At 36.9% G+C, this 13,187-nt stretch overlaps 1 protein-coding gene and 1 long non-coding RNA gene across 6 annotated transcripts in view; one reads left to right on the plus strand and one right to left on the minus strand.

Moving 5' to 3' along the window:
• Positions 1-4,693, minus strand: LOC127425686 (uncharacterized). 2 transcript variants are annotated; one of them, XR_007894656.1, is made up of 4 exons: positions 4,563-4,693; positions 1,750-1,793; positions 1,193-1,310; positions 1-674 (listed from the first exon to the last, which is right to left on the minus strand). It is a non-coding gene; the product is annotated as an uncharacterized LOC127425686 (long non-coding RNA). The 2 variants fall into 2 exon arrangements; XR_007894655.1 differs by lacking the exon at positions 1,750-1,793 and having other exon boundaries at positions 4,563-4,689.
• LOC127425683 (tropomyosin alpha-3 chain) overlaps positions 4,605-13,187 on the plus strand; it is a 26,048-nt gene continuing 17,465 nt past the window's right edge. For 2 of the 4 annotated variants that reach the window (XM_051671897.1, XM_051671896.1), the window contains exons 1-2: positions 4,606-4,874; positions 6,251-6,376. In XM_051671897.1, the coding sequence (XP_051527857.1) occupies positions 4,761-4,874; positions 6,251-6,376 (240 nt within the window). In that variant the 5' untranslated portion in view covers positions 4,606-4,760. Of the gene's footprint in view, positions 4,875-6,250; positions 6,377-13,187 lie in introns of all 4 variants that reach the window. The other 2 variants (XM_051671899.1, XM_051671898.1) reach the window with 2 other exon arrangements.

Raw genomic sequence — 13,187 nt, forward strand, 5'->3', positions numbered from 1 at the left:
TTATACTTACAGAAATATTTAGCAGCATGCTAAATGTTTAGATGCATTACACTGAAAAAAACTTCCACGCAAAAATTTATCAGAACAGATTTTCAAGTAAAGGCTTCACACAATTATTGGTGGCTTTAATTAGAACTTCTCAAGTCGAGTTTACTTTGCAATACTCTGTTTCAAGTAAATTTACCAAACGTTGCAACAAAATCAACAATAAAATTGGTGTAAATCAACTTGCAAACAGTGAACTTTGCAAGCTCATTTATTACTCAAGACTGGTGCATGCTGGAAACACCAGCTTCACAAAGTTTTAAAAAATTACTATGTTTATTTACCTGTGAAATTTACTCAAATTAGCAAATAAATATGACAAGGTTTTCTCTTTTAGGATTCATACATGATGACGCATTGTAAAGATAACAAACAATCATAAAGAATATTTACTTATAAGCTAAAGCATTCATTTTTACATGTTTGAATTGAGTGCAAATGAAGAATTTACTTAATATTTTTAAGTTCACACTAACTTATTCGATGAAGAAAGTACTTAATCTTTTCTGCTATATTTACTTCACCACATAATAATTTTTTTTCAGTGTACAGTATGTCGTGAGGGCAAACAGGATACAGAAACAGCATTCAGCTAGTGTGGTCACATATTGTATGGTCCCTGGATCTTGCTGTGAAATAAAACATAAAAAGGTAATTATTACATTATGTCACACAATTCTTACTTTATTTCTCACAAATGGGTTATTGCGTGTATAAATATTTCTAGAAATAGGCACAATTGTGAGACAAATTCATAATGATGATATTCTGTGGCGGGATCTAGCTTCCATTCATATTGTGCTAATATGTGGGATTTATGTACATTTGAAGTCTACATACACTTCGGTTGAAGTCATTAAAACTCATTTTTAACCACTCCACAGATTTCATATTAGCAAACTATAGTTTTGGCAAGTCATTTATGACATCTACTCTGTGCATGACACAAGTAGTTTTTCCAACAATTGTTTACAGACAGATTGTTTCACTTTTAATTGACATTCACAATTCCAGTGGGTCACAAGTTTACATACACTAAGTTAACTGTGCCTTTAAACAGTCAAGTCTTTAGACAATTAGCCAATTAGCTTCTGATCTAAGGGATACTGAATTGAAGGTGTACCTGTGGATATATTTTAAGGCCTACCTTCAAACTCAGTGTCTCTTTGCTTGACATCATGGGAAAATCAAAGAAATCGTGGACCTCCACATGTCTGGTTCATCCTTGGGAGCAGTTTCCAAACACCTGAAGGTACCACTTTCATCTGTACAAACAATAGTACACAAGTATAAACACCATGAGACCACACAGCCATCATACCGCTCAGGAAGTAGACGCATTCTGTCTCCTAGAGATGAACGTAGTTTGGTGCGAAAAGTGCAAATCAATACCAGAACAACAGCAAAGGACCTTGTGAAGATGCTGGAGGAAACAGGTAGACTACTATCTATATCCACAGTAAAACGAGTCTTATATCGACATAACCTGAAAGGCTGCTCGGCAAGGAAGAAGTCACTGCTCCAAAACTGCCATAAAAAAGCCCGACTATAGTTTGTAAATGCACATGGGGACAAAGATCTTACTTTTTGGAGAAATGTCCTCTGGTCTAATGAAACAAAAATTGAACTGTTTGGCCATAATGACCATTGATATGTTTGGAGGAAAAAGGGTGAAGCTTGCAAGTCAAAGAACACCATACTAACCGTGAAGCATGGGGGTGGCAGCATCATGTTGTGGGAGTGCTTTGCTGCAGAGTCACAAAATAGATGGCATCATGAGCAAGGAAAATTATGTGGATATATTGAAGCAACATCTCAAGACATCAGCCAGGAAGTTAAACCTCGGTCGCAAATGGGTCTTTCAAATGGACAATGACCCCAAGCATACCTCCAAAGTTGTGGCAAAATGGTTTGAGGACAACAAAGTCAATGCATTGGAGTGGCCATCACAAAGCCCTGACCTCAATCCGATAGAAAATTTGTGGGCAGAACTGAAAAAGCGTGTGCAAGCAAGGAGACCTGCAAACCTGACTCAGTTACATCAGTTCTATCTGGAGGAATGGGCCAAAATTCCAGCAACTTATTGTGAGAAGCTTATGGAAGGCTACCCAAAATGTTTGACCCAAGTTAAACAATTTAAAGGCAATGCTACCAAATACTAAAAAAAGTGTATCTTAACTTCTGACCCACTGGGAATGTGATGAAAGAAATAACTGTAAACTTCTGACTTCAACTGTAAATATTACAGTATATAGAGTATATTAAAATTCTACTAAAGTATGTACATTTAAATGCATACATGTATTTATGTATCCCAAATCTGTTTGATATCCAGATCTTTCTGCCAGGCCAACAGCTAATCCATAGGACAATGTCAGCCAAGAGACAAGTATTAATAGTTTAGTGGCACAGCATAGCTGGCATTCAGGCAAATGTGCATGCACACACTTATATACTACCTCATCCATCACCTTACTGTCTTAAAGCAAAGAGTGTGTATAGGAATTAACTGCCCTTTACCAAACAAGTAAATACGTAATACATGTTTATATTTGCCATTTTTAATCTTTCGTTTATCAGAAACTATCCGTTAATTGTCTTAAGTATATGCAAATGCATGAAATACACAACATTTACCTTTAATTAGAAATGTTTTAGTTTATTGCTGAATAATATTAGATGAATAAAGTATATTTCCAATTTGTATTGTTCAAATCATTGTTTCAACCAATCTGAATACCGTTTATGATAATAGATACGTAAACCTATAGACAAATACATTTTATATGGTTTCTTTGTTCTTAAACAATGAGTTTTAACCTTACCCTGGCCCCTTGACTGAAAATAGACCAGTCACTTATAACCTGACACCAAGCATTGTCCCTTGACATCAGCAAGCTCTGAATGGAACTCACAGGCAGTTTAAGTCACATATGAATGACATCACCATTAGGAAAGTATACTTACTGTATGTGCTAATTACAGCACTAAAGTATACTTTAGACTCCAAATGTAATAATTAAGTCTGCTTTTACACAATTATTAGATAAGCTATGGTAGTACAGATCACAAATGGATGCTCTCTCACGATCCACTGCAATAGTAGAGAAAATCACTCTATATTTAACCTAGCAGTTGGCGTATGTGTACATGAAGCCATGGTGATCATATGGATGATATGAGTTTGAATCTGGCTCCCAATATTTCCAAACATGTTGAGTGGTCCAAACATCATCTGCAGCCTAAAAATTAACTTTTGGTTGGAGTTTAGGAGAGAATGCTCTTGGCTGCATAGGAAAGCTATAGGATGCTCCTTTGCTCCATAATCAGGGAATGACTTAACCTCCAGTGTACTGTCTGTCTGCACTGTCCTCAGAACAGTTGGAAATGCACCTTATTTTAATCCTAACTCCATATAAAGCCACTGAAAGCAACATTTTTCAGGTTTTGGATGCATCCATTGATTCTTAATGTTATGATGCAAAGTAAATATATGATTTCTAAGGAAAAAATGTGCCAAAGTACACATTAGTGTTCATTGTGTTTAGCAGCGTGGCATTTCGCGATTAATCCTCTACATTTAAAAAATGTCATATAGGATGAAACTAGAGACTCTAATCTTTTGATTCAAATAGGTTTCAATGTAAGAACTCAATTTGGTTTCTTACCAGATGAAGTTCTGTTGGCATTTCTCCCAAAGACAAACTCCACTGTATACAGTTAGGTTGGACTTGTGGCCTAGCGGTTGGTGCATGTGCACATTGAGCCATGGTGATCATATGGGTGATATGAGTTTGAATCTGGCTTGCAATATTTCCTTATCCCTTTCCCCTCTTTTCAAAAATACATTTGAAAGGCTCTATGTATAAACTGAGAGATTAATCATTTCGTGTCAAAGTGCATGTGATGCACAATATCAAGAGGCTGGTGGCAGACAGAGTGGTTCCCAAAAGCCTTGTTATAAGTAATCAGGCAAGTTAAGGATAGCACTGTGTCTCACATTAGGAAAAAAAACGCAAAGCGATCATTGTGGCGACTGACGAGCCAAAAAGGGAATGGTGCAGCTGGGGATGCTAGTAATGTAACTGAACACACACGCAGAGACAGACACCTGTGCCTGTCACCAACACAGAAGCTTTATCTTATTATAGCTTGGAGCTGTCTGTTGGTGTCCATTCTTTTTTGTGCCTCCTTTGTGCCTACTATATCTTTCTGCTCATTCTTTCACAGCAGATTTCACAGGACCAGAAGTAATGAGAAACAAATAGTAAAACTGATAGATAAACAGATATAAGTGAGAAGATAGGTTGAAATATATAGGCAAAAGCAGCTAGGAGTGAATCTATACTGACATGGAAAGTTAAACTGAATTTTAGAAAGTAGTACGGCACAGAAAGTTAGATAATCAACATAATGTCGCCATATAAGTAGCCACACAGGGAATATGACTGTATTAGGTGAGCTATTATCAGTATATGGGTGGGGCTTATTAGTAAAGGGGCAGGGCATTATGTTACCTCATATAAATGCCTTCCTACTATCCCTCGATGAGTTTGGTCTGTCCCCACTTTACTCCATCTCTCTCTCTATTCTCCCCACGTTCTTCACTTGACCAGCTCCTGTTCTGAGACCACTGCTTTTCGCCTTTACATACTGCACTCTGCCACTTTCTTTGTCTATTGCTCGTACCGTGAGCCCAACACACCGACACCAAGATGGAGGCCGTCAAGAAGAAGATGATGATGCTCAAGCTGGATAAGGAGAATGCTCTGGACCAGGCCGAGCAGGCAGAGACTGACAGGAAAGCAGCAGAGGATAGAAGCAAACAGGTGAGACAGAAAGAACAAAAAGTAACTTTTAAAGGGCTAGTTCACCCAAAAATGAAAATTCTGTTATCATTTAATCGCCCTCATGTTTCCAACCCAATATGATACTCTTTCTTTCATGGAACACAAAAGGAGACATCTGGCAGAATGTTAGTCTCAGTCACCATTCACTTTCATTGCATATTTTGTCCATACAATAAAAGTGACTGAGGCTAACAACTACCTAGCATCTCCTTTTATGTTCCACAGAGGGGTTAAAAAGTCATTTGGGACGGGTTTGGAACAACGAAGAAATTCAATTTTTGTGTAAACTATCCATTTAAGACTAATTACAATTGATCTTGACTAAATTGTCTGAATTGGAGGTCTTAATTGAGAACAGATGTTCACGGAGAATTAAAGGTCTTTTGAAATACAGTATAAAGGATGTATATATAGCAAGACCGTATCAACATTTTCAGATCTGGGGCAACCAAATGTGAGAGTTTAAGAACTGACCAATATTGACTTCTAAACTGAATATTGGAACATATCTATGGTGGTTACAGACCTGTAGGCAAGTCTTCAGTGGACATTCCTGAAAGGACATGGTTGAAAGACGATATCTGAAGCAGTATGGGACCACTATTTCAATTGTTAAGCATCTTCTATCTAGACTTAATAGGATTAAGCTTTAAATTTCCACGTGCAATTAATCTGAAGACAAGATCAGCAAAATCCACAATCCATGTCACCGAACTAAATTAAAGAACATCATGCACCTGGCCAAGGTTGACAACAGTCCAAAGACAAAAAAAAAAAACATCCACTGCCAAGGCATGCTATGAGAAGTCTTACAGTAGATACTGATGCTCAAAAATAAGGAGTGGTTTGAAGGCTGTGATCTGCCCCAGGAAGTATGCAAGAAGGATAAAGAGAGTCTTAGCAGGAGATGGAGAAGGAAGATGTGGATAGGGCTAATGCAGGAGTGGTACTAGGATGTTATCTTTGGTGGTGGGGGTCATTTTGTTCTTTTGTTTGAGCAACTGTTTATCTTTGTCGGACTGGGGGTGCTCCTCTATGGGGGCACTGATTCCCCCCCCCCACCCCTTGGACCCAGCCATGGGCTGAAGATGTGTGAAAGAGTTGTCCTTCAGAGGGTATTTATACTCACATATGGTCAAAGTAGAGCTTTGTTAAGCCATGTATCTTAGCAGACCACCAAGAGAAGATGAGTTAAGGGGGCAAAAAGACATGCGATATAGGGTTGCTTAGTGATGGTGGGGGCAAAAGTAATGAGTGCATGCCATATTAGAGTGCATGATTTCACAGTGATAACATTTCACTCTTCTATTCTATCCCCTCCCTCCCCTTGTTTTACACTTTCTTACATTTCTTAGCATGAGGATGAGCTAATTCAAATGCAGAAGAAACTGAAGGGAACTGAGGATGAGTTGGACAAATACTCCGAGGCCTTGAAGGACGCCCAGGAGAAACTGGAGATATCCGAGAAGAAAGCTGCGGATGTGAGTGATAGCCAGTCACAAACCACCAAACTCACACGCACATACACAAATTCAGCATCCCAAACTTTTTCCCTGGATTCCGGTTGGCTCCGCCCCTTCATTCCGCTCATTCTCTCCATTCACTCCTCCACAGCTGACTCTGTCACTAACCCTTTTTTTGATCGTAAGGTCAACTAGACAGACTCCAACTTATATAATACCAGCAGAGACTACCCGTTAAATTTTTTCTGTCATCTAAAATGGCTGCACAGTTTTGAGTGTGTAGACCCATTTTAAGCTTAATTTGGTTTGCAACAGGCACGTAAACCAGTCTTTGTGAGAGGAACACAATGAACATATAGCAGCAAAAAGATGATCAATCCAATAGCAAAACCATGTTTAGAGTGTATTTGAATAATACTATCTAGCACTTATCTTTTCGATTTTTTGACCGCAGTAAAGTATATTTTACTTTTATGAATCCTTTTTACCTAGCCGAAAAAGTCCATACATAAAACTTATAGGCTTGGAATTATGCTTATGTTCTTATGAATGTTGAGTAAACTCCTCAGGAATTATTTTACTTCAATTAATTTAACAAAGAAGACAAAGACCATTTTAATCGCTATTGTGTAATTCGACACCCTCTGTGACAGCTAAACTAAGAGATCATGGTCAACCCTGTTACACCAACTGTCTTTCTATTATGTTGTCCCTTTGTTCTGGGCTCCGGATATAGCAGGCACACCTGTTGTCATAAAGTTTGGCCTTCATTAGATGTTACTCATGGACTGAATACCAAATGCTTTGAATAGTGCATGTGAATGTGAAAGAGAGAAAGAAAGAAAGAGTGAGAGAGAAGGATAGAGACATGAAGAAGTGTGTTCTCTTTTTATATACATGACTTCAGAGTGATAGAATAGCATAAAACCAGCCTGATCTCATGAAAATTACATGACTGTGGTGACATTTTTGCATGATATTACATGGTTCCTCACATGTACCACAGCAATTTTGAGGTGAAATGTCCACTGAGTGGCACTAAAAGGGATTTACATTTTCTTCCAAACAGATGAGGTGTTTATGGTTAATGCTCTGTTGAGTTTTAAATCAACAAAATCTACCTCCCTACCCTAAACCTTAAACCTAACCGGTAGTGTAATAAAAGCAAATGTGAGATAAAAAAAAAAAAAATGCACTTGCTGAAGCAATCACATCATTTTGTGGTGCTTCTATGACACTTTCAACTCGCGTGCTCTTCACGATTCGTACCACCATCCTTTGCATCACAAGTGCAACGCTCTATCAGTTGAGCTACCACGTGAAAAAGCTTGTAAATGTTGTTGGCCATGTAATGTAACCAATTTAAATGTAATTTATTGCCTTACAAGTCATGTGCTACAGTTAAAGTATTCTGATGTCATAAGATAGCACTGTGTGAGGAACAAAGTGAAAAATTAAGCGTTTATGAACTGATAATCTACCACTTGTGATTTGTGTGAAAGGGAATAAAAGTCATAGTTGTTGTAGCGCCTCTAGAGTTCAGTTCACTAGGAAAGTGTTGCAGTATGTAAAACAAACCATGTAAAAATTATTTTGCAAAAATGTAGGTATAGTAACATGATTCTATAAGACCAGGTTGCTTAAAACCTAATACATTGTTCATTGGAATACTTGATTCTGATTGGTCGTTTGCTGCATTCTGAGGTCAAATATGGATAGTTGATAGTTGTTCCAGGCAACCAATTTCCTACATAGCTGTGCAAGTTTCAAGTCTCTCGCATCACTCTGCAGTCTTTTTCTTTTCCAATTTAATGCCCATTTATTTATGTAAATTCAGCCAGTGAAACAAGAACCCTCCACTTTTTGTTTGTGTCCTGCTGTGTTGGGTAAGTTACTCTAAAAAATTAATTAATTACTAACTACTAATTACATCTTCTACAGTGTAATTAGGTTACTGCTAATTACTCTGTCTGAAAAGTAATTGCATTACTTATTACATTCTAAAACCCTTATCAACCTCGACCAGATGAAAAATACAAGGATAGACATGAAATTGTTCTTTTAATTCTTTCAAATAAATAAAATAAAATCAAATAAATTTTTCATGAACTGGCCAAAGAATTTAAGGGGGCTGCATTTAATTAGAAAACATACAATTTATCATAAGACATTAAATTTCCATTCAATTTAAATTAACTATTGTTTTATATAGAATTGTTCTATAGTCTATACAGTATTTAACACAATTACATCAGAAGTAACTGTAATTAAATTACTGAAAAATTAAGAGTAATCCCACACTTTACTTTTTTCAGCGAAAAAAATAATTTAAATACAGTAATTAATTACTTAGTAATGCATTACACCCAACACTGGTGTCCTGATCACCTTGTCTGGTTTATTTTGAAAAAGGAACTGGCTGACTCTACATTATCATGTATGCATCTATGATCTAAAAAAAAATAATTAAAAAAAAACTTTAAAAAAAGGCTTTTTTTTTATTATTATAAACCCAATAGAGAAAGAGACTTTTGCTATTCATGTCAGTACCATATAGAGACGAGCTGTACAATAACATTGTTACTTGAGGAGGAATTATTGTTTTAAAACTGGCCAGCATGAACAGAACAGCTCCAAACAGAGGGCGAGTGTGGGTTGCCTCCATTACAGCTGTCACTTTAAATCTATTTTCATCCCAACCTTGAGTCTAAACTTCACAATCGAGCTACCACATACCTTGCTACCCTGTACAGGTTTTAAAAAAGGAGTTTAGCAATATACCAGGCTGGGTTTGATGATCATTTAGAACTCGGTCCAATTATTCACTCATCTTCCAATGCAGCAATCCATTTTGAATGCAGGGGTGGATCCTTTAAATAAAGCTCTGAGCAATCAAACTTGCAGTGCTTCTGTGGTGCCAAGCACAGTTATGGTTTAAAATGTGAGCAGTTAAAGGGACAGTTCACCTAAAAATGTAAATTCCATCATGATTCACCCATGCAAATCCAAATCTGTGTGACTTTCTATCTTCCATGGAACACAAAAAAGGCAAAATGTTAGTCACAGTTACCATTCACTTTCATCTTCCTTCCATAAAAATAAAGTGAATGGTGACTGAGGTAAACATGTTGCCTAATATCTCCTTCTGTTTCACAGAACAAAGCCTTGTGGGTTTGGAACAACATAGGGGTGAGAAAATGATGACAAAATTTTCATTTTTGAGTGAACTACCCCTTTAAGCACGGGTGCAAACTGTTTGAACTTCTCAAAAACTCTATAACTATGACAATGTCATAGTTTAGGCTTCTAAAATCTTTGAAATCCTAATTAAATACAGTATGTCTACAGCTGATGTGTGGGTGGGTGAGTCTTACCATGTTGGTCTAAGTGTGAGCATGTGTTTATGTGAGCATGTCTAAGAGGTCAAAATGTCAAACCATGTACCTTATCACCTATAACATGTAATGTAAACAGGTCATTAGAGGCATAACAAGCTAGTATTTTCTACCACACCAGATGAACGCACACATATACAGAATCTCTATACTCAGCGTGTAAAAAATAAAAAATAAAAAATTGTACACGAACATGTAATAGAAGGTATTACTTATTTACAATAATCTTAGTGCTATACTTCACAATTAGAAAGCTTCTTGTGAAAACTAAATTTTAGACTACCTTGAGGCAGGGTTATCACTTAAATTCCCGTTTATGTCTGATGAGTCCCCTTACTGTAGCTGTGCAATCAAGTCATTTTTATTTGTATAACACTTTTCACAATACACATAGTTTCAAAGCAGCTTGTCCCCAATGAAATGCTTCATTGAAAAACACTTCATTGAAAAACACTTCATTGAAAAACACTTCATTGAAAAACAGGCCTTTATGTTTTTGTAAGTGGTTTTAATGTTGTGGCTGATCAGTGTATACTCACTGATCAGCCACAACATTAAAACCACCTGCCTAATATTGTGTAGGTCCCCCTCGTGCCACTCAAACAGTGCCAACCCACATCTCAGAATAGCATTCCGAGATGCTATTCTTCTCACCACAATTGTACAGAGTGGTTATCTGAGTTACTGTAGACTTTGTAGGTTCGAACTAGTCTGGCCATTCTCCATTGACCTCTTTAATCAACAAGGCATTTCTGTGTTGAATTCCCAGGATCATCTGGCGCCATCGTCTGGTGAGATGGTGGTAGGATGTGGTAAGAGGGAGAGGGCCTCACAAAGTTGCATAAGAGTCAGTTTGGAACATGTTCCTCACTGGAGAGGGGCGGCAGGAAGGGAGAGACAGGAAATAATGATACAATGATGTGGTCGCCTACAGCAGAAATATTCAGGATCAGTCAACATTCCTTTACCTTTAATATTCTATTGGAGCACAACATTTAAAGTGATAGTTTGCCCAAAAGTAAAAATGTTGTCATTAACTCACCCTTATGTTTTTTCCAAAACCCTATGACTTTCTTTTTTCTGCAAACATAAAAGGAGCTTTTAGCAGAGTGTTAGCCTTAATCACCGTTTTTTTCAATACAAAGAAAGTGAAAGGAGGCTAACATTCTGCCTAACATCTTTTAAGTCATATGGATTCGGAACAACATGGGAGTGAGTAAATGATGACAGAATTTTCATTTTTGGGTGAACTATCCCTTTTAGATCAGTCAATATAAAAACTTTTTGTCGTATGAACTACAAAATAAACAATAACCATACCCTTGGGCCTAGTTTTAATATTGTACAGCATTGTGTAAGAATGCCAGCAAGATTGCACATTCTAAACCACAGAAGAAGAAAAAACAGGGAGATGTACTATAATAGTCTTGTTCGGTTTTGCCCAGGCCTGTGAATTCAGCTAGTTCACTAGATTCTTTTTTTATAACCTGGTGTATGATGTAATCCTGTGGGTAAACTCTATAATGCATTCTCTAAACAGTCTTAAACCCCTTATAGGGATAGTTCACCCAAAAATGAGATTTCTCTCATCATTTACTCACCCTCATGTTATCCCAGATGTGTAAGACTTTGTTTCTTCTGCTGAACACCAATGAAGGTTTTTAGAAGCATATCTCAGCTTTGTAGGTCCATACAATGCAAGTGAATGGTGATCAGGCTTTTGAAGTGCCAAAAAGGAGATAAAATCAGCATAAACAAAATCCATCAGACTCCTGTAGTTTTATCAATGTCTTCTGAAGTGATCCAGTTGGTTTTGGGTGAGAACAGATCAAACTGTAACTCCTTTTTCACTATACATCTTGACAGCAGTCTCCTTGGCGATCATAATTTCAAGCTCCACTACAATTCCTATAGCGCCATCTAGAGCCTTGCACATGCATCAAGCACTAGGAAGTATAATTGAGCTTGAATTCATGATTGTGCTTAGAGACTGCAATGGAAAGATGTACAGTGAAAAAGGAGTTATATTTTGGTCTGTTCTCACCCAAAATCAATTTAATCACTTTAGAAGACATTGATTAAACCACAGGAGTCGTATGGATTACTTTTATGCTCACTTTATCTCCTTTCTGGAGTTTCAAAGACCTGATTACAATTCACTTGCATTGTATGGACCAACAGAGCTGAGATATTCGACTAGCTTAATTTGTGTTCTGCAGAAGAAAGAAAGTCCTACACATCTGGGATGTCATGAGAGTGAGTACATGATGAGTTTTGGGGTGAACCAAAATATAATGTCAGAATTCTTCATTTAGCCCAACAATATTAAAATCTCTCAAATTCATGTCCATAAAGTACTGCTTGTAGAAAGTTAATAAAATCATTCTTATGAGCTTTTGTAACACTACTCAGATCAAATAGATTATCTTTTCCATGGGATACCTATACAGGCAAGCCAATAACGCATTAGTCAATGTCAACACATTTTAGTGGCTCCAGTGCAGCCTTTCTGTCAATTTACACATGAAAATATAGACTGTGGTATTGCCATTATTCATAGTGCACTGAGGAATGCCGCCCTAGCAATACCTGAATCAGGGTTTGTTTACTTAAGAGCCCTGGCGACATAATTACACCATAAATGGGATTTGTAAATCTGTTTAACTTCAAAACTTATGATTTAATACATGCACTTTAGAAAGGCAACAAACAACACCATTTTGTTGACAATTATGAGGCAACTGAAGATAAAGACCACTAACATGTCTCATCATTTCACTGCATTATGCAAGAGAGACTGGGATTACATTCCAATGGTCGGGTTAATATGTTGTAATACACATAACATAAACTACAGGATTTGCGACACATTGCTTGTTCTAGATAACCCAGACATAACAATGGAGGCCAATTTTTGGAGGGTTTAAAGGCAGAAATGTGAAGCTTATAATTTTATAAAAGTAATTACATTAATTCTTCTGTTAAAACTTGTGTATTATTTGAGCTGTAAAGTTGTTTAAATCGTCATTTTTACAGTCATTTTAGAGTTTTAGGGTTTGTTGACATAACATCTTTATGGCAAGGAAGTTGTAAAACTGGCTATAACTTTACACAGAAAATGTTAGTAAGCGATTTTATCACACTAAAATTATGTTAACATGTATATTGTTTATGTCTTGTGGCATTACTTTTGAAATAGTGAGTATTTTAACATTTACGGAATGGCCCCATTCACTTCCATTGTAAGTGCCTCACTGGAACCCAGATTTTGGTTTTTTAAAAGAAAAGGAGGGGCAAGTCAAAATGTGTTTTTTCTGGTAATCAATATTATTCCACAAATGCTGTGAATTGAGCTTAACTTGTATTGAACCCGGAATATTCCTTTAAAACTAGTTAATGCATTAGGTATCATGAACTAGCAATAAACAAAAAAG

This window comes from Myxocyprinus asiaticus, chromosome 34 (assembly GCF_019703515.2).
Source record: "Myxocyprinus asiaticus isolate MX2 ecotype Aquarium Trade chromosome 34, UBuf_Myxa_2, whole genome shotgun sequence".
In the NCBI taxonomy this organism is placed as follows: domain Eukaryota; kingdom Metazoa; phylum Chordata; class Actinopteri; order Cypriniformes; family Catostomidae; genus Myxocyprinus; species Myxocyprinus asiaticus.